Source organism: Macaca fascicularis, chromosome 1 (assembly GCF_037993035.2).
Source record: "Macaca fascicularis isolate 582-1 chromosome 1, T2T-MFA8v1.1".
Taxonomy (NCBI): Eukaryota; Metazoa; Chordata; class Mammalia; order Primates; family Cercopithecidae; genus Macaca; species Macaca fascicularis.
This window is the reverse complement of record NC_088375.1, coordinates 198,910,431-198,935,218: the sequence shown is the minus strand read 5'-3', so window position 1 is coordinate 198,935,218 and position 24,788 is coordinate 198,910,431. Positions and strand designations below refer to the sequence as shown.

At 41.4% G+C, this 24,788-nt stretch overlaps 1 protein-coding gene across 14 annotated transcripts in view; it reads left to right on the top strand.

Annotated features, from left to right (window-relative positions):
* Nucleotides 1–24,788, top strand: part of LOC102144351 (argonaute RISC catalytic component 3) — a 141,780-nt gene that overhangs the window by 76,135 nt on the left and 40,857 nt on the right. For 11 of the 14 annotated variants that reach the window (XR_012422693.1, XM_045374678.2, XM_005543982.5 and 8 more), the window contains 6 exons: nucleotides 478–565; nucleotides 688–835; nucleotides 1,263–1,382; nucleotides 5,543–5,665; nucleotides 5,828–5,961; nucleotides 18,660–18,844. Coding sequence is in view for 11 of the 14 variants with exons in the window: in XM_045374678.2 (XP_045230613.1) it covers nucleotides 478–565; nucleotides 688–835; nucleotides 1,263–1,382; nucleotides 5,543–5,665; nucleotides 5,828–5,961; nucleotides 18,660–18,844 (798 nt within the window). In the remaining 3 variants the exon portion in view is untranslated. Of the gene's footprint in view, nucleotides 1–477; nucleotides 566–687; nucleotides 836–1,262; nucleotides 1,383–5,542; nucleotides 5,666–5,827; nucleotides 5,962–6,767; nucleotides 7,792–18,659; nucleotides 18,845–24,788 lie in introns of those variants that run through there. The other 3 variants (XR_012422695.1, XR_012422696.1, XM_074012384.1) reach the window with 2 other exon arrangements.

The following is a 24,788-nucleotide window of genomic DNA, read 5'->3' as shown; positions in this document are numbered from 1 at the left end:
ATCTTTAAAGGGCTTCTTTCTTGAGCTTTATGAAATTCAGATCTTCAATCAGTATGTGATGACTGGGCTAGGTAAATATCACATAATTTGAAATTATGGAATACCTTGAGAATTATTGGAATTCCTCTTTCATTCCACCTTCCCTCTCCCAGCATAAATACCTGAATTTAGTGTAAACAGTGTTTTTTATTAATGGAAGATTTTGGCCCTTGATCTATGGGCTTTGCAAATTTTACGATTTTATTTTTTAATGTATAGGCTTGATGGGGTAAGGAAAAATTTTGCCATTAGGTCTGTCATGATTGTGACCATTATTAGCAATGTTATATGTAAAATCTGGTGTTTATATCGTATTGCCTGTATCACAGAATTTTTTGTCTGTTCAGAATTGAGTTTTTATAGTATGAACAGGCTTTATAAGTATAAATATTTTACATGTGACAGTTCTGTAACCTCCATTTTTCTTGTTGGGAACAGGTTTGAAGGTTGAAGTGACTCATTGTGGAACAATGAGACGGAAATACCGTGTTTGTAATGTAACAAGGAGGCCTGCCAGTCATCAAACGTAAGAAAAGTTTGTCAGAGCAGCGATGGTGTGAGGCAGCTTGCCCTAGTTAGTGGGGTTGGGAGTTTTTCTGACTCTTACTGGGAAATAATTGTTCATGTGTACTTTTTTTTTTTTCTCAGCTTTCCTTTACAGTTAGAAAATGGCCAAACTGTGGAGAGAACAGTAGCGCAGTATTTCAGAGAAAAGTATACTCTTCAGCTGAAGTACCCGCACCTTCCCTGCCTGCAAGTCGGGCAGGAGCAGAAACACACCTACCTGCCGCTAGAAGTAATGCCTTCCCACTGCTAATTCATACCCTGTTCATCATTCTTTTGGGGTCTTTTATGGCCGATAACTTACCTCATACAGAACATTTGTTTTGGAATATGAACTGTTTTTAAGTTTTAATTTATTCTAAATTTTCTGTAATGAAATAACACGAAACAAGTTCATCCATAGTCCTACAAGTCTAGTGTAACCACTGTTAACATTTTGATATACTATACTTCTTTCAGTCTTCATCTGGTGTACATTTTACTTAATTATAATCATACTGTAGAGCCGTCTTGTTTACTACTTTTTTACTTAACATATTGAAAATAAGTGGTTTAATGAAGTTGATTTTAAATTTTTATTTTACATTTAATTGACACTAAGTAAAAGCTAAAAAAAAAAAGATATATACATCTAGTACAAAACTTTTTTCCATTTGTAGGTCTGTAATATTGTGGCAGGGCAACGATGTATCAAGAAGCTAACAGACAATCAGACTTCCACTATGATCAAGGCAACAGCAAGATCTGCACCAGATAGACAAGAGGAAATTAGCAGATTGGTTAGTACTTAACCTTAGAAATGAGAATTTAAAACATATTAGGGCAAACTATAATACTAGAGAACCATGTCCTTATCAACCCATACCTTATTACCATTTCACGGACTGTCAGAATTAAAAGGGATCATGGAAGTAATCTAATGTTCTCGATACAAGCCTTGGTGGGCTATATGAGAAGGGTTAGGTCCTTCTCATTGAACACTGAGCTTTTTAAGTAGATCCAGGGAACAGATCCTCTCAGAAGAAATGTTTCAATTTAGTAAACTGGAACCTCCACCTGAAAGAGGTGGGAAATAGGAGGAAAAGTCAATTATGACTAGCAATACTAAAATTCTGTTTTTGGTTTTTTGTTTTTTTTTTCTTCAGGGACAAAGTCTTTCTCTGTCACCCAGGCTGTAGTGCAGTGGTGTGATCTTGGCTCACTGCAAGCTCTGCCGCCTGGGTTCGCACCATTCTCCTGCCTCAGCCTCGCCAGCAGCTGGGACAACAGGCGCATGCCCCCACGCCAGGCTAATTTTTTTGTATTTTTAGTAGAGATGGGGTTTTACCGTGTTAGCCAGGATGGTGTTGATCTCCTGACCTCATGATCTGCCCGCCTCGGCCTCCCAAGGTGCTGGAATTACAGGCGTGAGCCACCGTGCCCAGCCAATACTAAAATTCTTAACACTCAGTCTAAGATTGCTTAGTCTCCAGTATCAGAGTGGCAGCTATACAGTCTGAATAAAGAAATGGCTGGGCTCAGTGGCTCACATCTGTAATCCCAGCAGTTTGGGAGGCCAAGGCAGGTGGATCACTTGAGGCCAGGAATTTGGGACCAGCCTGGGAAACATGGTGAAATGCCATCTCTACTAAAAACACAAAAATTAGTGGGGCATGGTGGCATGCATCTGTAATCCCAGCTAGTCAGGTGGCTGAGGCACGAGAATCACTTGAACCTGAGAGGCAGAGGCTGCAGTGAGCCGATCACACCACTGCACTCCAGCCTGGACAATGAAGTAAGACTCTGTCTCAAAAAAAAAGAAAAGAAAAGAAAAGAAAAAGGTCAGGCGCAGTGGCTCAGGGCCTGTAATCCCAGCACTTTGGGAGGCCGAGGGGGGAGCGGATCACCTGAGGTTAGGAGTTCAAGACCAGCCTGACCAACATGGAGAAACCCTGTGTCTACAAAAATACAAAATTAGCCAGACATGGTGGCGCATGCCTGTAATCCCAGCTACTCAGGAGGCTGAGGCAGGAGAATCGCTTGAACCCGGGAGGCAGAGGTTGCGGTGAGCCAGGATTGCACCACTGCACTCCAGCCTGGGCAACAAGAGTGAAACTCCATCTCAAAAAAGAAAGAAAGAGAAAGAAAGAAAAAAGAAAAAAAATAAAAGAGAGTTTTAACCACGTAAGGTCTCTGTGCTGTCTCATTGTTCTAAATGAAGGGAAGGAAGGCATTACCAATATCACTTTTTAAAACTCATAGAATAAGACAAAACTCAAGATAAAAGTGCATCTGAATCTTATCTGGCTGTTTTCTCGAACACCATTTTAACTGCCCAAAGAGAAAAAAATCTGGAAATACGAATATTTCCCAAAACAACTTAATAATACTTCCAAAAGCAATTTTAAAGATTATTGAAAATAGGGATGCAAAACTGGCTTTTTTAATTTATTTTTTAACCTTAGTAATTTCATCTTTGGCTAAAAACTGGTTCTTCTATTTGGTAAGCCAACTACAGAAAAAAATATCTTTTTTTCCTTATTGACTCTTCTGTAAAGAGTCAAAGAAAGTTATTACATGATATTTAATTAGGAAAATATAGGCTGGTTTTCATCCTGGATTTTTCTCTGATTCTATAAGATTTTAAAAGCTTTCCCAAAATCTTCTGGAAACTAAGACCTCTTACTTTCTCTATAAAAGTCTCAATAACTCACTGTTCTAACTCATTTATTACAGCTCAGCTGTTCAGAAAGTATCATATGGTAGTTTAAAAAAATAAAACCGACTTTGGAGTCAACAACCCTGGGTTCGAAGTCTAGCTTCTCCATTTACTTACTGTTACTGTTATCATATTATTATGTTTATTATTATATTTATAGTATCTGGAAAGATACAGGTTATAAAAGACTGCTTTCATAGCTATAAAATACTTGTGAAAATGTATCATTAAGCATTTAGCACCAAGTACATCATGCAACAAGTCACAGTATATTAATTGTTATTGTATAGTCCTTGTTATTCACTGTAACCTCATTACAGGATACACTGAAGTACAGAAATGAATGGCAAATAAGCTTGAAAGAGATGCCCCATTGGTACCTAATTTAGAAAATGGGGCTTACATCTATAACCCATCACTTTGGGAGGCCGAGGCAGGACTATCAGTTGAGCCCAGGAGTTCAAGACCAGCCTGGGCAACATAGTGAGACCCTATCTCTAAAAAAAAATTTAATTATCCAGGTGTGTGACATGCACCTATAGTCCCAGCTTCCCAACTACTCAGGAGATTGAGGTGGGAGGATCGCTTGGACCCCAGGAGGCTGAAGTTGCAGTGAGCTGTGATTGTGCCACTAGGTGACAGAGCCAGACCCTGTCTCAAAAAAAAAAAGAAAAGAAAAAATGAGCCAGGCGCGGTGGCTCAAGCCTGTAATCCCAGCACTTTGGGAGGCCGAGACAGGCGGATCACGAGGTCAGGAGATTGAGCCCATCCTGGCTAACACAGTGAAACCCCGTCTCTACAAAAAAAGGTGGCGAGCGTCTGTAGTCCCAGCTACTCGGGAGGCTGAGGCAGGAGAATGGCGTAAACCCGGGAGGCAGAGCTTGCAGTGAGCTGAGATCCAGCCACTGCACTCCAGCCTGGGTGACAGAGCGAGACTCCGTCTCAAAAAAAAAAAAAAAAAGAAAAGAAAATGATTTTTCCTGTTTATTGTGGAGAGATTCTGTGTAGCATGCTTTAAGCATGAATTTCAGTGAGATCCAACACTGAATTACATTAAGTTCCTTCTCTTTGGTTATGTGTATGGGAATATATAACAATTATAACCTGTGACTCCTACTGGCTTTCTTATCTGTCTTAAGTGTATTCCATTAAATAAATTGTGTATTATGGCACTGAAAATAGTCAAGTAATTATATATAAATTATAAATCAAATAATTTTAAAAAGCCTTAAGATTTTTAATACTTCCTATCAAACTCTACACAAAATAAATTTTAATAGAATGTATCCAGATCTCCTATAGTCAAAGGTTCTTAACCTCTTTTTAGGTGAGATATTTCTTTCTCCATCCAAAAGCATATTAGGTTCAATCATACAAACTTACTGTTTTCAGCTGGGTAGTACATAGTGGTGCATGCCTAGTTCCCAGCTATCTAGGAGGCTGAGAGAGGAAGATGGCTTGAGCCCAGGAGTTCGAGGCCAGCCTGAATAATATAGCAAGACTCCATCTCTTTAAAAAAAAAAAAAAAGTTTTATTATCATTTTCATGGATTTTTTGTTTTTCTTTTGAGACGGATTCTTGCTGTGACCCCCAGGCTGGAGTACTGTGGTGCAATCACAGCCCACTGCAACCTTGAGCTCCCAGGCTCAAGCAATTCTCTCACCTCAGCCTCCCAAATAGCTGGGACCACAGGCACGTGGCACCCCATCTGGCTAATTCTTTTTAATTTTTTGTAGAGATGAGGTCTTACTTTGTTGCCCAGGTTGGTCTTGAGCTCCTGAGCTCAAGCAATTCTCCCACCTCAGCCTCCCAAAGTGCTGGGATTACAGATGTGAGCCACCAGGCCCAGCCTAATTTTTTAATTTTTTGTAGAGACAGGGTCTCACTATGTTGCCCAGGCTGATTTCAAGCTTCTGGGCTCGAGCAGTCCTCCAACTTGGCCTCCAAAAATGCTGAGATCACAGGCATGAACTACCATGCCAGGCCAAAATATATTATTCAACCTAATGCATACATTTAAATTTTGTATAAATTACCAGGAGGTCACAGAATTTCTACAGTCTATTCATGACCCATGGTCCCCAGGTTAAGATTTGCTATTCTGTAGTTAGAGCACCATTGGTTAGACCTGTTGGAAAACATATTATTTACACAGTGAAGAAAAAAAAGAGGGTTCTAATGCAGTAAAGTAGGGGATTTGGAGGAATTTTGAGAGTAACTACAAACTTTTTCTATTGTTAGGTAAGAAGTGCAAATTATGAAACGGATCCATTTGTTCAGGAGTTTCAATTTAAAGTTCGGGATGAAATGGCTCATGTAACTGGACGCGTACTTCCAGCACCTATGCTCCAGTATGGAGGACGGGTAAAGCCTCTTGTTAATGTTTTAATCATACACATACAGTCTGTAAGTATGGAGAGAAAGGCATATCAGAAATATTTCGGTTCAGCGATTTGAAATTTTTACTTTCTGTTTATTGAAAATTTTTGTTCTTTTTCACCGTGTTATTTTTTTCTCCTCACATAGAATCGGACAGTAGCAACACCAAGCCACGGAGTGTGGGATATGCGAGGGAAGCAATTCCACACAGGAGTTGAAATCAAAATGTGGGCTATCGCTTGTTTTGCCACACAGAGGCAGTGCAGAGAAGAAATATTGAAGTAAGGCATGTCATTACCTTGGCTTTGGGACTTTTTTGTGTTTAGACTTTAAATTACTCATCTAATGTTCTAACAAATTTTGCCTTAATATGAAGTATATGTAATCACTGAAACTTTTTTTTTTTTGAGACGAAGTCTCACTCTGTTGCCCAGGCTGAAGTGCAGTGGCACGATCCCAGCTCACTGCAACCTCTACCTCCCAGGCTCAAGCGATTCTCCTGCCTCAGCCTCCCGAGTAGCTGGGATTACAGGTGTGTGCCACCATGCCCAGCTAATTTTGTATTTTTAGTAGAGATGGGGGTTCACCTTGTTAGCCAGGCTGGTCTCAAACTCCTGACCTCAGGTGATCTGCCTGCCTTGGCTTCCCAAGGTGCTGGGATTACAGGCGTGAGCTACTGCGCCCAGCCTAGTCACTGAACCTTTAAAAATGTTTCTTCTTGGCCAGGCGTGGTGGCTCACGCCTATAATCCCAGCACTTTGGGAGGCCAAGGCAGGTGGATCACAAGGTCAGGAGATTGAGACCATTCTGGCTAACACGGTGAAAGCCCATCTCTACTAAAAATACAAAAAATTAGCTGGGCGTGGTGGCGGGCACCTGTAGTGCCAGCTACTCGGGAGGCTGAGGTAGGAGAATGGCGTGAACCCCGGAAGTGGAGCTTGCCGTGAGCCGAGATTGTGCCACTGCACTCCAGCCTGGGCAACAGAGCAAGACTCCGTCTTTAAAAAAAAAAAAAAAAAAAGTTTCTTCTCAATAGTTTGGTGAAAAATTCGTTAGTCATAGTAAATTCCTTGATTCATTCTACTAGACATCCTTATAGACTACTGTGAATGGACAAAACGCAAGCTCAAACCATGTTTTATCTCCGCTGTCACACCACAACAATCAACACAGAAGACTCTTGTGACTAAATGTGGGGAGGGTTTCCCCACACACCAAGCAAACAATCAGTTCTGCAGTGGATACCAGCTGGGTGTCCTCCAATTCAGTCATTACACTGTCTTCCTGGAGATAGTATCAGATTCCACAGATTCAAGGTTCAGTCCCACAAGGCTGCACTCTGCTTCAGATGCCAGTAGCAAGTCCAGGCTTCTGGTCATGAGTTCCCATGACCCCCTCTTCAAAGTAGATTCATCTGATAGAGCAGCTCACAGAACTAAGGAAACACTTATGTTACTGTTTTATTATAAAAGATATTACAAAGGATGCTGTAAAGATATGCATAGGGCGAGGTATGGGGAGGGAGAGTGGAGCTTCCATGCCATCCCTGGGCACACCACCCTCCAGGAACCTTTGTGCATTCAGCTGGCCAGAAGCTCTCCAAACCCCGTCCTTTTGGGTTTTTATGAATGCTTCATTACATAGGCCTCAATGATTAAACTGTTAGCCATTAGTTATCAACTTAACTCTTGTCCCCTTTTACCTCCTTGGAGGTTGGGGGTGTGGGGCTGAAAGTCCCAACCCTCTAATCCTGCCTTGCCTTTCTGGTGACCAGACCCCATCCTAAAGCTACCTATAAGGCTACCAGCCATTAGTCAATCAGTATCATACAAAAAGATAACACTGAGGAGTTTCTAAGGATTTTAGGAGTTGTCTGCTAGGAAATGGGAATGGCCAACAAATGTATATTTCACAATATCACAACTGCTTTTTGTAGGCTAGTAGCAACATCATTGTCTTTCAATGACAGTTTAGGTATACTTCCCAGATTTGCCACTACCTGGATTTATTACTGTGGATAATTTATTAATCTCATTATTGTTCAATGTTCACCTTTGTAAAATAGAGCTAATCATATCTTCTGTTAAAATAAAAACTTCAGACGAATTAAATTTAACAGAGTTTATAATTGAACAAAGAATGTTTTTCTAATCAGGCAGCTCCTGGAACAAGAATAGGTTCAGAGAGACTTCCAGCAGCCACATGGCTGAAGAAGATTTATGGACAGAAAAAGGAAAGTGGCATACAGAATATGGAAATGAAGTACAGAAACAGATGGATTGGTTACAGCTTGGCATTTGCCTTATTTGAAGATGGTTTGAACAGTTAGCTGTAATTGATTGGCTGAAACTCATTGTTTGCTACACAAGTAGCTTATATCCTATTTACCCATCCAGTTAGGTTACAGTTTTTTGTTTTTGTTTTGAGACAGAGTCTTGCTCTGTCACCTAGGCTGGAGTGCAGTGGCATGATCTCAGCTCACTGCAACCCCCACCTCTCAGGTTCAAGCAATTTTCCTGCCTCAGCCTCTGGAGTAGCTGGGACTACAGGCCCGCACTACTACGCCGAGCTAATTTTTGTATTTTTAGTAGAGATGGAGTTTCACTGTGTTGGCCAGGCTGGTCTCAAACTCCTGACCTGAGGTGATCTGCCTGCCTCGGCCTCCCAAAGTGCTGGGATTACAGGCGTGAGCCACTGCGCCTGGCCTAGGTTACAATTTACTATGTTCAGAGAAACCTCTAGGCTGAACTTAAAAGATGTAAGGAGGTAGCTTTAAGCAAAACTTAACAGTTATCCCCTTTGATCTACCCCCCAAATTTGTGTGTGTGTGTGTGTGTGTGTGTGTGTGTGTGTTTTTAATGGATTGGCATTCATGTCACTCTGTCACCATCATAAATTTACTTATTTGGTCTCAAATCCCACTGGGAAATAGCAGAACAATGGGTTTTGTAAAATGGAAACAAGGACTTCAAGTTACTTTTTCCTAAGGGTAAGAGTAGAGGGGACCTCCTTGTGCTGAAATTTCCTGTTTTCAGGAGAAAAACAAAACCTGGTCTATTTTAGGATCTATTTCTTTCTTCAGTGTTTCAGTGTAATTGTCTCACATTTAGCATGAGTGACTCCATTTTGGTTTGGTGTGGTCTGTTGGAGCCTTGTGCATAAGCTTAGTCCAAAACAATGACCTCCTATAATTTTGTTTAAAAATTCCTCCCTTTTGGTTAGGTCCTCACTTAGGTAAGAGTGTGACCAAAACTTAGGACCTTAGCACCACTCTCAGTTACTGAGATTTTGGGTTTCTGGTCTCAGTACGTCATTCATAAGTATGGCGTCCTCATGCTCACGCATTTCTTTGAGTTTTTGTTCCAATTCAAGAGAGACCATTTGACATTCTGCAGATGGCCATATGCAAACACTTAAAACTTTTGAGAGAGTATAGTATCCCAGGGAGACTACTCTTATGACTATCAGAATAACCCCAAGAGTTTGGAGTATGCTCCTTAGCCAAGGTCCCCATGAACCAAGCCACCTAAAATCAAATAGATCAAAGAATAAGCTAGAATAAGAGTCTGCTTGTTTCAACCAAGCAGCCTATTTGTTAATCCTCTACAACTGAATCTCTGTAATAGCCAATGTATTCCTCCATGTTCAATAAGAAGTATCAGCGACTGCACAGATATTTCTGTTTAGCCAGTAACTAATCTAGAGCAGTTCTATTATCTAGCACAACTTTAGCAAGAGAATTTAAAGTCTTTTGTGTAACCATAGTCTTTGTAGTAGAATCTGCTAAAGAGCCTATACATTTCTAATAGGCTGGAAAATTTAGAGGGATAAATTTCTAATCATTGCCTCGTTAACTCCAAACCATAGGCCAGGCACGGCAGCTGACACCTGTAATCTGTAATCACTTTGGGAGACTGAGGTAGGCAGATTGCTTGAGCTCAGGAGTTCAAGACCAGCCTAGGTAACATGACAAAACCCTGTCTCTACTGAAAATTCAAAACTCATCTGAGCACAGTGGTGCACGCCTGTGGTCCCAGCTATTCAGGAGGCTGAAGTGGGAGGATTGCTTGAGCCCAGGAGGCAGAGGTTGCAGTGAGCCGAGATCATGCCACTGCATCCCAGCCTGGGCAGCAGAGCCAGACCCTGTCTCCAAAAAGAAAAAGACACACCATAGAAAAATAAATGAACAAATATGCCCATCCAGAAGAGAGAAGGCCTCCTGGCAATATTCTCTTTAACCTGTATTGACAATGTTCTCTGTTTTTTTTTTTCTTTTTTCTTTTTTTTTTTTTTTTGGAGATGGAGTCTCGCTCGGTCACCCAGGCTGGAGTGCAGTGGCTTGATCTCGGCTCACTGCAATCTCTGCTTCCCGGGATCACTCGATTCTCCTGCCTCAGCCTCCCAAGTAGCATAGGCATGTACCACCACACCCGGCTAAATTTTCGTATTTTTAGTAGAGTGGGGTTTCACCACTAACGTTAGCCAGGATGGTCTCCATCTCCTGACCTCGTGATCTGCCTGCCTTGGCGTCCCAAACTGCTGAGATTACAGGCATGAGCCACCACACATGACTGACAATTTTCTCTTTAAACTATGATTTAGCTTAAGAGGAATTGGCCAGTGCTCTGTTTCTGACTGATTATGAAGCAACAACGGTACCATTAAAATTTCTCACCCACATTGGCCCTTCATCTTCCCTCTATCAAGGCGTGAAGTTCTCTGTGGGTGAGGGTTTTTTTTGAGACTGAGTCTTGCTCTGTTGCCAGGCTATGATCTCGGCTCACTGCATCCTCCACCTCCCGGGTTCAAGTGATTCCCCTGCCTCAGCCTCTCGAGTAGCTGGGACTACAGGCATGTGCCACCATGCCTGGCTAATTTTTTGTATTTTAGTAGAGACGGGGTTTCACCTTGGCCAGGATGGGCTCGATCTCCTGACCTCATGATCCACCCGCCTTGGCTTCCCAAAGTGCTGGGATTACAGGCGTGAGCCACCGCATTATCCTTCACAAATAAAAGTATACCCTATGAGTATATACAAGAGACCCCTTTTTCAGTTCAGTTGTTCATAACAGGCATGAACTTGGAAAAAATTGAGAACTAAAAGCCTCATGATAGCAGAGAAGTCTTGATGCACGATCTTGGGAAATCTGTCCACATCTAGGAGGCCATCTGCTTCTCGGGAGAAACTTCCCTCGTTAGCTTTACCTTAAGTTCTCCCTCATGGGTGTATGGTTCCAAGAGTCTGGGTGGGCCTTTCTAAGCTGTGAGATTACAAACCCAAGCTTCAAGGTCCTGAAGTTTTGCTGCAGTGTGGGTGACAAGGGGAGTCTTTCTCTGATGTGTTTCCAAAAGATCCAGCCTCTCAATTCTAGATCATGAAGGGTTTGCTTGTCCTCAGTCAGTGGTCCGTGAAAAGCTTTCTTTACCTGCTGAAAGTACATTTTGGCATAATGCATTAAAGCCTTGCAGCATTTAGTCATGTTAAAGTTTAGAAGCAGAAGATACAGGAGGTTCTATTATTAGGAGCATAAGCCTTCCAGTGACTATTTCATAAGGGGTCAACTTTTGTTTTTCACTGGAAGTGGATCTGATCGTCATCAATCTGAAACATCTTTGACCAAGGCAATCCAGATTATTCAGTTAGTTTTGCCTAATGCTCTTGTATTAAGTAATACCTTATTTAACTGTTTTATAGCTAGTCCAGTGAGGCAAGTACCTCTATCACTAGAGATTTCTTCAGCAATGTCCTGTGAGAGAAACACATTTCCTAATAACCTTTTAGCTACTATTATAGCATCAGCCCACTTGTATGAGAAAGCTTCTGTACAACCAGAAAATATGCACTGAAAATCACAATTGAATGAAATCCCTCTGTAAAATGTTCAGATGTATCAGAAAGGTACCTGAAGTTTAGGTGTCTTCTCAAGATTATGGGTTCAACAAACTATACATTGGTCATAAACCATTTTAGCAATTTAGAACAGTCACAACAGCAATGTGTGTGTGTGTGTGTGTGTGTGTGTGTGTGTGTGTATGGTTTTGTTTGTTTGTTTGTTTGTTTTGAGACATAGTCTCACTCTCTCACCCAGGCTAGAGTGCAGTGGCGCGATCTCGGCTCACTGCAACCTCCGCCTCCCGGGTTCAAGCAATTCTTGTGCCTCAGCCTCCCAAGTAGCTGGGATTACAGGCACCTGCCACCACGCCCAGCTAATTTTTTGTATTTTTTAAGTAGAGACAGGCTTTCACCGTGTGGGCCCAGGTGGTCTAAAACTCCTGACCTCAGGTGATCAGCCCACCTTGGCCTCCCAAAGTGCTGGAATTAACAAGTGTGAGCCACCATGCCCAGCCAATATATACATTTTATCTCTTCCTTGATGAATCATGGAATACAGCTTCTAGTAATGGAAGTTTTAAGGACTCACGAAGGAGCAGGCAGCCATCCAGTCTCTTCATGAGTCCGTGCTTAACACTGGAATTGTATTGCTTAACACGAATTGTATCCTCTTACATAGCAATTTTCTTTCTCCAATGGAGGTGCACAGCACTGTTTATTAGATGGGTTATCATAGGTAATTTGACCTGAACCATGGAGTTCATTCAAATTATGTATCTTAACAGTTTCAGTACTGACTGAGTTAGCATGAAAATCTAGCCAAGTATTTTCTTGGTATTCATTTAATTCTTGTGCTGCTTGGGTTAGCAGCTTTATATATCACTCAGTCTCTTCAATATGGTTCTGGTAATTCTTAGTTCAAATGATATGATCCTAAAGTTACCAGAAGCCTGTCTTCAAGAGTGCTTATCAAGGTCCATTTCGTCTTTTCCATGAACCTCCTTGAAGACAAAATAGGATTTTACTTGCTTGTGAAGTTATTTTTAATAACTGCCATACATTTATTTATTTATTTATTTATTTATTTATTTATTGAGACGGAGTCTCACTCTGTCACTCAGGCTAGAGTGCAGTGGCACGATCTCAGCTCACTGCAACCTCCTCCTCCCTGGTTCAAACTATTCTCCTGCCTCACACTCCTGAGTAGCTGAGACTACAGGCGCACACCACCATGCCTGGCTAATTTTTTTGTATTTTTAGTAGAGATGGAGTTTCATCTTCTTGGCCAGGCTAGTCTTGAACTCCTGACCTCAAATGATCTACCAATGTTGGCCTCCCAAAGTGCTGGGATTACAGGGGTGGACCACTGCACCCAGCCTGCCATTATTTTATTTATTTATTTATTTATTTAATTTATTTATTTATTTATTTATTTTGAGATGGAGTCTCATTCTGTCGCCCAGGCTGGAATGCAGTGGCGCAAACTCGGCTCACTACAACCTCTGCCTCCCAGGGTCGAGCAATTCTCCTGCCTCAGCCTCTCGAGTAGCTGGTATTACAGGTGTAAGCCACCATGCCTGGCTAACTTTTTGTAGTTTTGGTCGAGCCAGGGTTTCATCATGTTGGCCAGGCTGGTCTCAAACTCCTGACCTTATGGTCTGCCCACCTCGGCCTCCCAGAATGCTAGGATTACAAGTGTGAGCCACTGCGCCCAGCTGCCGTTACTTTGAATAGCAGAAACCGCAATTACTTTTGCAACAGCCTAATATTAGAAACTGCGTTAGAGGCCGGGCGCGGTGGCTCAAGCCTGTAGTCCTAGCACTTTGGGAGGCCGAGACGGGTGGATCATGAGGTCAGGAGATCGAGACCATCCTGGCTAACACAGTGAAACCCCGTCTCTACTAAAGATACAAAAAACTAGCCGGGCGAGGTGGCGGGCACCTGTAGTCCCAGCTACTCGGGAGGCTGAGGCAGGAGAATGGTGTGAACCCGGGAGGCGGAGCTTGCAGTGAGCTGAGATCCGGCCACTGCACTCCAGCCTGGGCGACAGAGTGAGACTCCGTCTCAAAAAAAAAAAAAAAAAGGAAACTGCGTTAGAATTAAGCAATTAACTGTGGAAATGACTTTAAATGGTCATAAAGACACAATTGACAAGGAAATTTGGTTGTTTATGTAGCCTATAATAATTTAACATAACCATAATTATGTCTGATAACATATACTGAGATATATGAGAATTTTCATAATCGTATACAATTTTGGAATATATATTAATATTTATAAAAATATAACTCGAAGTTTAAACATCACTTCTTATTTGACACTGTTTCTCATGTAATTTTATGTGTAAAATAGCCTGTTTATTATCTCTCTTGACTGTTGCCTAGGCATAGCTGTAAGGTAGAATACTCAGTTCTTCCAAAATTAAGGATCCCATTTTTTGCCTTGAATCTTGGTGGGTGGATCACCTGAGGTCAGGAGTTCGAGACCAGCCTGGCCAACATGGTGAAACCCCATCTCTACCAAAAATACAAAAATTAGCTGGGCATGGTGGCGGGTGCCTGTAATCTCAGCTACTTGGGAGTCAGAGGCAGGAGAATTGCTGGATCCCAGGAGGTGGAGGTTGCAGTGAGCCGAGATCGCTCCATTGCACTCCATCCCAGGCGACAACAGCAAGGCTCCATCTCAAAAAAAAAAAAAAAAGAGAGAGAAAGAAAGAAACAAAAGTCATAGACATAGGGCACAAAAATCTCTGTGAATTTACAAAAGCCAAAGTTCACACCTTCTTATTTGCCATTAACTGCCAGTTTCTGCCTGACTCAGTTAAACATCCAAGGCCTCTCACTGAATCCAAGTCAGTTAATTATCAGATCCAGTCTGATTCTGGACCTGGTCCAGTTTCTGTGATGACTTCTGAACCCATTTCAGATTTTAAAATTTGCTCAAACAAATTCAGATAGCTCAAAACACAAATCGATGGAGCTTCAGAATCTGAGTGCTTACCCACAATCCCCAGTTGCTGCAAGAGAGGAATAGACACGGTGAGTCTGACTGGTACCATGCATTGTCACTCAGTGCTTCTGGGGATTGCTAGAAACTCTACTTCGGATCCCACTTCTGATACCATCTGTTAAAAGAAAAACTAGACAAATTAAATTTAACAGAGTTTAATTGAGGAAACAATGATTCACAAATTCGGCAGCCCTTAGAACCAGAATAGGTTCAAAGAGACTCTGGCACCACCATATGGTTGAAGACTTATGGACAGAAAAAGGAAAGTGATGTACAGAAAATGAAAGTGAGGTACAGAAACAGCTGGATTGCTTACATCTTGATATTTGCCTTATTTGAACATGATTTGAACAGTTGGTTGCCTTTGATTGGCTAAAACTCAGCAATTGGTGCAAGAATAGGTTACAGCTTGTTTACACATGCAGATGACCATTCACCATGTACAGAGAAATCTTTAGGCCAAACTTTAAAAATGTAACGAGACAGCTTTAGGTGAAATTTAATGTGACACTACCTACCAGGTGAGGATTAACTAAGATCCTTATTTTTCTGTTGAGGATCTTGAAGGAGTGGTTAAACTCCTTGTTTCTGTTTCCTTACTTTCCAAGATGTGGCTTTCATCTCCACCACTTTTTCTGTCTTCTTCAGATTCTGTCCTTCAGCTTCAAAGTGCTCAAAAATCTTCTGTTCAATTTTTTTTTTTTTTTTTTTTTTTTGAGACGGAGTCTCGCTCTGTCTCCCAGGCTGGAGTGCAGTGGCGCGATCTCGGCTCACTGCAAGCTCCGCCTCCCGGGTTCACGCCATTCTCCTGCCTCAGCCTCCCGAGTAGCTGGGACTACAGGCGCCCACAACCGCGCCCGGCTAATTTTTTGTATTTTTAGTAGAGACGGGGTTTCACCGTGGTCTCGATCTCCTGACCTTGTGATCTGCCCGCCTCGGCCTCCCAAAGTGCTGGGATTACAGGCGTGAGCCACCGCGCCCGGCTGTTCAGTTTTTTTTAATCAGCAATTTTCATATTACCTAACTTAATCTCTTAGGCTTCCAGACCTCCATTCTCGCTCCTCCCTTGAATCAGTGCTCTGCTAAAACTGGTTCCTGGAAGATTTCCTGTATCTTTATGCTTATCAGTTCCAATGGTCTCTTCTTAGCCATTATTTTTCTCAAAATTTGACCCCACCCCCCCCCTTTTTTTTTTTTTTGAGATGGGGTCTCACTCTGTTGCCCAGGCTGGAGTGCAGTGATACAGTCACAACTCACTGCAGCCTTAACTTCCCAGGCTCAAACAATCCTCCCACCTGAGCTTCCTAAGCATCTGGGACGACAGGCATACGCCACCATGCCCAGCTGATTTTGTTTTTTTGTATACATAGGATCTCACTATGTTGCCTAGACTGGTCTCGAACTCCTGGACTCAAGCAGTCCTCCTGCCTTGGCCTCCCAAAGTGCTGGGATTACAGGCGTGAGCCACCACACCCTGCCAACCTTCTTGACATCCTCCTCTCTTACCTTCTGGTTCTTTAGTTTACATTTTCTGACTTCTTTTCCTTTTCATTAGCTATCTCCTCTCCTTTGGGATTCTCACACAGTCTCAGGGCTTCTGCTGTCACCCTTGTTTGAGAAATTTGGCTGTCATGAAAGAACACCAACTCCACTTGTGACTAAACCTACTCTGAAACATTTAGGCTTCTCTTTGACTAAGAGTAACATTCAAAATCAGTATGACATTTATTTATTTATTTTATTGAGACAAGAGTCTCACTCTCTCACCCAGGCTGGAGTGCAGTGGCATGATCTCAGCTCACTGCAACCTCCACCTCCTGGGTTCAAGCGTAAAATCAGTATGACATTTAATATCTTTCACCAGTCTCCTAAGTCCTTTATCGTTACTCCATTTTCACATATTCTGGACAAAGAAACTGAAGCACTATATTCCTTCTATCTCCCTGGCCTTTTTTTCCTGTTTCCACTCATGCAGCCCTTTACTGAGAATGCCTCCTTTCTCTCTCTACCCGTCAGTATCCTCTCCGTTTGTCAGTTTTTGTGCAAAATACAATTGTATTATAATGATTTTATAAATGTATCACCTCTGGAATCTAATTTTCTTGAAGAAATGATCCTTGTCTAATTTAAACCTCTACTTATATAAAGTATGCCAATAACGAAACATTCTTGAGTGATACAGAGACCAGTTTACCTCAGGCCATTTCAGAATTTGCCTTGCCTTCTTCATGGCAAGAAGAAATTAGAATGTGAGAAATAAAATTTTTTTCTATTTAATTCTGTTCATCCCTTTTTATTAATCCCAAATCTCTAAATGGATGCTTTAATGATCACGTAATACATTTTTTTCCTCCAGAGTTTTTATCCCCCTGCTTTCAAGTGAAATGTCACAAGATGGCTTATTACAATGCTATGATTATTTGACCTTGAAAGGCAAAAAAAAAAAAAAAAATTCCAATGTTTTTCAAACTTGAACTTTTTTTTTTTTCACTTTATATTTGTTATTCACAGCTTGAATAGATGTCTCAGAATCATGGGTTTGTGGCTCTTGTTCAGGCTGAGTGAAAATACTCAATTTCGTACTTCTTTAATTAAGCACCAATAAGGAATAAGAGAAGGGAATTTCTACAAACTCCATCTCTGTCCTGAAGGAATCAGTGTTTTGAGCAAAGATCACTCAGATTCTTGACTTAGGACCTCAGTTGTTTTAAAAACAAGTGAAGCAATTGTTGCTCATTATTGCTTATTTATACTGAATTCAAAATTTTCTATAAATATCAAATTGGTGGCCAGGAGCAAGGGCTCATCCCTGTAATCCCCAGCACTTTGGGGGGCCAAGATGGGTGGATTGCCTGAGGTCAGGAGTTCAAGACCAGCCTGACCAACATGGTGAAACCCCATCTCTATTAAAAATACAAAAATTAGCCAGGCGTGGTGGCACATGCCTATAATCCCAGCTACTTGGGAAGCTCAGGTGGGAGGATCTTTTGAGCCTGGGAAGTTGAGGCTGCAGTGAGTTGTGATTGTATCACTGCACTCCAGCCTGGGCAACACAGTGAGACCCCATCTCAAAAAAAAAAAATTGGTTTTGGGGGGTTTTCAGTGTAAATGAAAGTACATTAAAATGCTGCCTGCCTCATCTGTTTGTTTCGAGACAGAGTCTTGCTCTGTCATCTAGGCTGGAATGCAGTGGCACAATCTTGGCTAACTGCAACCTCCACTTCCCAGATTCAAGTGATTGTCCTGCCTCAGCCTCCCAAGTAGCTGGGACTACAGGTGCCTGCTACACCACCAGACTAGTTTTGTATTTTTAGTAGACGTGGGTTTTCACCATGTTGGCCAAGCTGGTCTCAAACTCCTGACCTCAAGTCATCCTCCTGCCTCGGCCTCCCAAATTGCTGGGACTATAGGTGTGAGGCACCGCACCCGGCCTCATCTGTTTTTAAATTTTGTTTTTATATTTTTAAAAATGTCCTCTGAGGGCATAATCTTTTCTGCTATCCTAGTGTGAGATAGGTAATACTATAGAAATTCTGGCTCTACCATAATCATTTGAGCTTTGGCCAAATATGTCATATCTATGAAACTGTTTTCTCACCTGTAAAACAGGAATAATACTTGCCCTGCCTCTTTCTTATGAATCTTGTGAGATCAAATTAGAAAATATACAATACCAAAAATGTATCAAGCTTTTACCATGGTCTTGGGTGGTGTGCTAAGTGCTTTACATGTATGATCTCATTTAATCTTCACACCAACCCTGTAATTGAAGTAATCCTTTTACAGATGAGGAAAACTGAAGTAAGTGCCTAAAATTTTATAGCTAGTACATAGCAGAACTGGGAATGGAACTCTCCATACTAACTCTAGAGCTGAGCTCTTAACCAGCGTATACTATTAGTAATGCTCCTTGTAAACTGCAGGATGCCATGTAACTGTATAGAATGTTCTTAGTTTGCAAAATGGATTACTGACCGACCATTGCCTTTGACGTCAGTAGTCTGGTGACCTCTCATATATGGAGCACACAAATCTTTGCTTCATCCTTCCATTCCCTTCCCAAACTTCCCATTACTACTTTGTAGGAATTCATGACTAGACAAAGGTTTTATATTTAGTGGTTTCTCCTTCTAGGGGTTTCACAGACCAGCTGCGTAAGATTTCTAAGGATGCAGGGATGCCCATCCAGGGCCAGCCATGCTTCTGCAAATATGCACAGGGGGCAGACAGCGTAGAGCCCATGTTCCGGCATCTCAAGAACACATATTCTGGCCTACAGCTTATTATCGTCATCCTGCCAGGGAAGACACCAGTGTATGGTAAGGATATCTTAAGACTGCATTTTTCCTCAAGTACTTGATATCCTTTTAGGATTATGCTAAAACATATCCTAAAACCTTCAAATATTAAAATATATTTTATGGTACAGTATTTTAAACCATGTATTATTACTTGAAGACAAATTAATATAGAAAACTAAATAGTCCAAGATGAGACACTGTAAAAAGAGTTTCAATAGTAAAAAGAGGCATCACATAACAATGGCTAAAGGAAGAATTATTGAGTAAAAATGGCATTGAGATAATTTGAGTATCAGTATAATATAGTGGTTAAAAGCACAGGCTATCAAATTAAACTGTGTTTCTCAATATTCAGGTACTGCTGGTTCTATTACCTGTGTAATTTGGCTGAATTACTTAATCACACTAGCCCTTAGTTTCCTCATCTCTGGAACTGGGATACTATTTATGTGTGTATGTGGTATGTATGTATGGGATAGGATCTCACTCAGTCTTTCAGGCTAGAGTGCAGTGGTGCAATCATGGCTTACTGCAGCCTTGACCTCTTGGGCTCAAGCAATCCTCCTGCCTCGTCCTCCCAAGTAGCTGGAACTACAGGCATGTGCCACCACACTGGGCTAATTTTTAATTTTTTTGTAGAGACAGGATCTCACTATGTTTCTCGGATTGTTCTCAAACTCCTGGGCTCAAGCAATCCTTAAACCTTGGCCTCGCAAAATGCAGGGATTACAGATGTGAGCCACTGTGCCCAGCCTCTTTCTGGTTTTAATTGGGCATTTTATATGATTCTATTTTCTTTCCTCTTTTAGTGTATCAGTTATACTTCCTTTATATATAGCACACATACTGTGGGATACTAATAATACCTAATCCATATATAGGGTAGTTGTAAGGATTAACTGAGTCTAGGTATACAAAGGGCCTAGAATAGCACCTGTCATGTATACAGTAAATGTTAACTTTTATTAAAAACGAAATTTTGGCCGGGCGCGGTGGCTCAAGCCTGTAATCCCAGCACTTTGGGAGGCCGAGACGGGCGGATCACGAGGTCAGGAGTTCGAGACCATCCTGGCTAACACAGTGAAACCCCGTCTCTACTAAAAAAATACAAAAAACTAGCCGGGCGAGGTGGCGGGCGCCTGTAGTCCCGGCTACTCGGGAGGCTGAGGCAGGAGAATGGCGTAAAAACCCGGGAGGCAGAGCTTGCAGTGAGCTGAGATCCGGCCACTGCACTCCAGCCTGGGTGACACAGCGAGACTCCGTCTCAAAAAAAAAAAAAACGAAATTTTGTGAGATTAATAAGCTAAATATAAATCATTGAATCATAGAAAAATACAAAGAAAATATAATTTTCAAACCACTGAATGGGGTAAAATCATGTAAGTTTAGAAATAATAGAAGAAATCGAAAAAGAAAATTGTCAGATTTGATTGAGTAAACACTAAAATTTTTTTCTTTCTTTTTTTTTTTTTGAGACAGAGTCTCGCTCTGTCACCCAGGTTGGAGTGCAGTGGTGCAATCTCAACTCACAGCAAGCTCCGCCTCCTGGGTTCATGCCATTTTCCTGCCTCAGCCTCCCGAGTAGCTGGGACTACAGGAACCTGCCACCATGCCTGGCTAATTTTTTTGTATTTTTTAGGAAAGACAGGGTTTCACCATGTTAGCCAGGATAGTCTCAATCTCCTGACCTCATGATCCTCCCACCTCAGCCTCCCAAAGTGCTGGGATTACAGGCATGAGCCACCACACCTGGCCTTTTTTATTTATTTATTTATTTTATTTTTATTTTTATTTTTTGAGACAGGGTCTCGCTCTGTTGCCCAGGCTGGAGTGCAGTGGCATGATCGCGGCTCACTGCAACCTCCACCTCCTGGGTTCAAGCTGTTCTGCCTCAGCCTCCCTAGTAGCTGGGTCTATAGGCATCCTGTGCCACCATGCCTGGTTGATTTTTATATTTTTAGTAGAAACAGGGTTTCACCATGTTGGCCAGGGTGGTTTCAAACTCCTGACCTCAGGTGATCTGCCCACCTTGGCCTCCCACAGTGCTAGGATTACAGGCGTGAGCCTAAATTTCCTACGTGTCACAGATGTACTAAAATGGAAAGAAAACCAACAGAGTGTGGAAAATATTTGTAGCAAATAGAAAAAAATTTGTAGCAAATAAACAAGTAGTTTATTATTAGTTAAATAAAAACCTTCTTTTTTTAGATTAATGAGAAAAGAATGTAAACTGAAATTTTTTAGTAAAAACAAAGCAAGTAAATATATGAGAAAATATTTGTTTTTATTAGTAGTTAAAGAAAAATTCAGACTAGATGTGGTGGCTTGTGCCTGTAATCCCAGCATTTTGAGAAGCCGAGGTAGGCAGATTGCTTGAGTTCAGGAATTCGAGACTAGCCTGGGCAACATGGCAAAACCTCATATCTGCAAAAAAATAGAAAAATTAGCCAGGCATGGTAGTACACATCTGTGGTCCTAGCCATTTGGGAGGCTGAGATAGGAAGATTGCTTGAGCCCAGTAGGTGGAGGTTGCAGTGAACCAAAATCATGCCACTGCACTCCAGCCTGGGCAAGAGCAAGATGCTTTCTCAAAAAAAAAAAAAAAAAGTACCAATCAATAAAGGGAAAAATGTGCTACTAAATTAGCAAATATATTTAAATATTATAATACCTAGCGCTTGTGAGTATGCAGTATATTAATACATTGCTGATGGTAGTATAAATTGATATTACCCTTTTCATCAAAACTGTAAACATGCCTGGGCTGGTCTCAAACTCCTGCCCTCAAGTGATCCTCACGCCTCAGCCTCCCAATGCTGGGATTACAGGCGTGCGCCACTGCTCCTGGCCCCTCCTGGTTTTAATTGAGCATTTTGTATAATTCTACTTTTCGTTCTCTTTTAGCTTATCAATTAGACTTCCTTTAAAATGTTTTGTGTTGTTTTCCCTAGACTTTTTAATATATATTTACAATTAATCTAAGTCTACTTTTGAGTAACATTATACCACTTCCTAGATAGTGTAGAGATACCTTGTAACAGAATGCTCACAATTTTTCCCTTCTGTACCTTATATTTCTGTCATTTATTTCACTTATCTATTAGCTATAACTACCCAATACACTGTTGCTATTACTATTTTGAACAAATAATAATCTATTAGCTCAATTAAGAATATGAAAATACAAGATTTTATTTTACCTGTATTTATTTGCTGACCTTTAAACTTCCTTCTTACTTTTGTTTTGTTTTGTTTTTTAGAGACAGGTCTTGCTATGTTGCCCATGCTGGAGTTCAGTGGCTATTGTCAGGCATGACCACAGCGCACTGCAGCCCCAAACTCCTGGGCTCAAGTACTCTTCCCACCTCAACCTCCTCAGTAGCTGGGACTCCAGGCATGACCCACACTGTACCCTGCTTTTCCTTCATTTATGATTTCTGATCTGTATCATTTTCCTTCTCTCTGGAAAATTCTTTTAATATTTCTTGCTAAGCATTTCTACCAGCAAGAAATTCCTTGTTTTTATTTGCTTGAGAAACTCTCTATTTCTCCTTCATTTTTTTTTTTTTTGAGTCACATAATGATTTAATATTTACTTGCAAATCATTCACTCACATAATTTCAAGTGCTAAGTCATTCTGGAATTCTTACATTCTGACATTGAGAATATTCACATGTTGTACAGCCATCATCAGCATCCATTTCCAGAACTTTTTTTTCATCATCCCAAACTGAAACTCTTTATCCATTAAACAATAACTTTAGTATCCATTAAACCTCATGTAACCCCTAGAAAGCACTGTTCTACTTTCCGCTTCTGTGAATTTGACTATTCTAGTTTCCTTGTGTACATGAATCCTATAATATTTGGCCTTTGGCATAATATCCTCAAGGTTCATCCATGTTGTACTATATGTCAGAATGTTCTTCCTTTTTCAGGTTGAATAATATTCCATTGTGTGTGTGTGTGTGTGTGTATATATATGTATATACCACATTTTGTTTATTCATCTATTGATGGACACTTGGGTTGCTTCTACACTTTAGCGATTGTGTAATGCTGCTGTGAACATAGGTGTACAAATATCTCTTCACAACCCTGTTTTCAGCTATTTTGGGTATACACCTAATAAGGGGCATTGCTGCATCATATGGTAATTCTATTTTTAATTTCTGAGGAACCTCTGCAGTGTTTTCCACAGTGGCTGCACCATTTTACATGCCCACCAACAGTGCACAGGAGTTCCAGTTTCTCCACATCCTCACCCCAATGTTTGTTATTTTCTGGCTTTTTCATAGTAGCCATCCTAATGAGTGTGAAGTGGTATCTCATGTTTTTGATTTTGCATTTTCCTAAATGATTGTAGAGATGTTGGACATCTTTTCATGCGCTTATGGGTCATTTTTCTGTTTAGAGAAATGTGTATTGTCATTTGCCCTTTTTTTTAAGGCAAGGTCTCACTCTGTCACCCAGTCCGGAGTGCAATGATATGATCATAGTTCGCTGCAGCCTCCATCTCCTGGGCCCATGCAATCCTCCTGCCTCAGCCTCCTGAGTAGCTGGGACTAAAAACATATACCATCATGCCTGGCTAATTTTTAAAAAAAATTTGGTAGGGATGGGGTCTTGATTTGTTGCCTAAGCTGGTCTCTAACTCCTGGGCTCAAGCAATCCTCCCGCCTCAGCCTACCAAAGTGCTGGGATTACAGGTGTGAGATATTGCACCCATTTTTCTGTTTTTTATATATAAAAAGTTATGCTGGGTGCGGTGGCTCACACCTGTAATCCCAGCACTTTGGGAGGCCAAGGCGAGTGGATCACTTGAAGTCAGGAGTTCAAGACCAGCCTGGCCAACATGGCAAGACCCCATCTCTACTAAAAATACAGAAATTGTCTGGGCATAGTGGCTCATGCCTGTAGTCTAAGCACTTTGGGAGGCTGAGGCGGATGGATCACCTGAGGTCAGGAGTTCAAGACCAGCCTGGCCAATGTGGTAAAACCCCATCTCTACTAAAAATACAAAAAAAAAAAAAAATTAGGGCATGGTGGCAGATGCCTGTGATCCCAGCTACTTCAGGAGGCTGAGGCAGGAGAATCGCTTGAACCCAGAAGGTGAAGGTTGCAGTGAGCCGAGATTGCGCCATTGCACTCCAGGCCTGGGCAACAAGAGCGAAACTCAGTCTCAAAAAAAATAAAAAATAAATAAAAATACAGAAATTAGCTGGGCGAGGTGGCACACACCGGTAATCCCAGCTACTCGGGAGGCTGAGGCAGGAGAATTGCTTGAACCTGGGAGGCAGAGGTTGCAGTGAGCTGAGATCACGCCACTGCACTCTAGCCTGGGTGACAGAATGAGACTCCATCTCAAAAGAAAAAAGTTATGGCTGGGTGCAGTGGCTCTTGCCTGTAATCCCAACACTTTGGGAGGCTGGGGCAGGAGGATCACTTGAGCTCAGAAGTTTGAGACCAGCCTGGGCAACATGGTGAGACCTCATCTCTACTTAAAAAAAAAAAGGCTTGGTGTGGTGCATGCCTGTAGTTCCAGCCACTCGAGAGGCTGAGGCAAGAGGATCGCTTTAGCTCAAGTGATTGAGACTGCAGTGATCCGTGATCGTGCCACTGCACTCCAGCCTGGGTGACAGAGTGATGAGATCCTCTCCAAAAAAAAGAAAAAAAAAAGGTTACACACACCGAAATATTTATGATGGTTATAATGGCAGAGAGGGGAAAGGAACAGGGGACTTTTATTCTTTGTGCTATAATACCTCTGAATTTTTAAATTGAAGATGAGAGAATAGGATTGAAAGCTGTAAGTGTTCTGTGATTACAAGTACATTAAAATGATATAAATGAGAAAATTATTGGAAGAGAGTACTATAAAATGATAACAAGGGAATATGTACATGTTTCATTTTATGCTTTTCAGTTATTGCGGTTATACTATGATAAAAATATACCTTT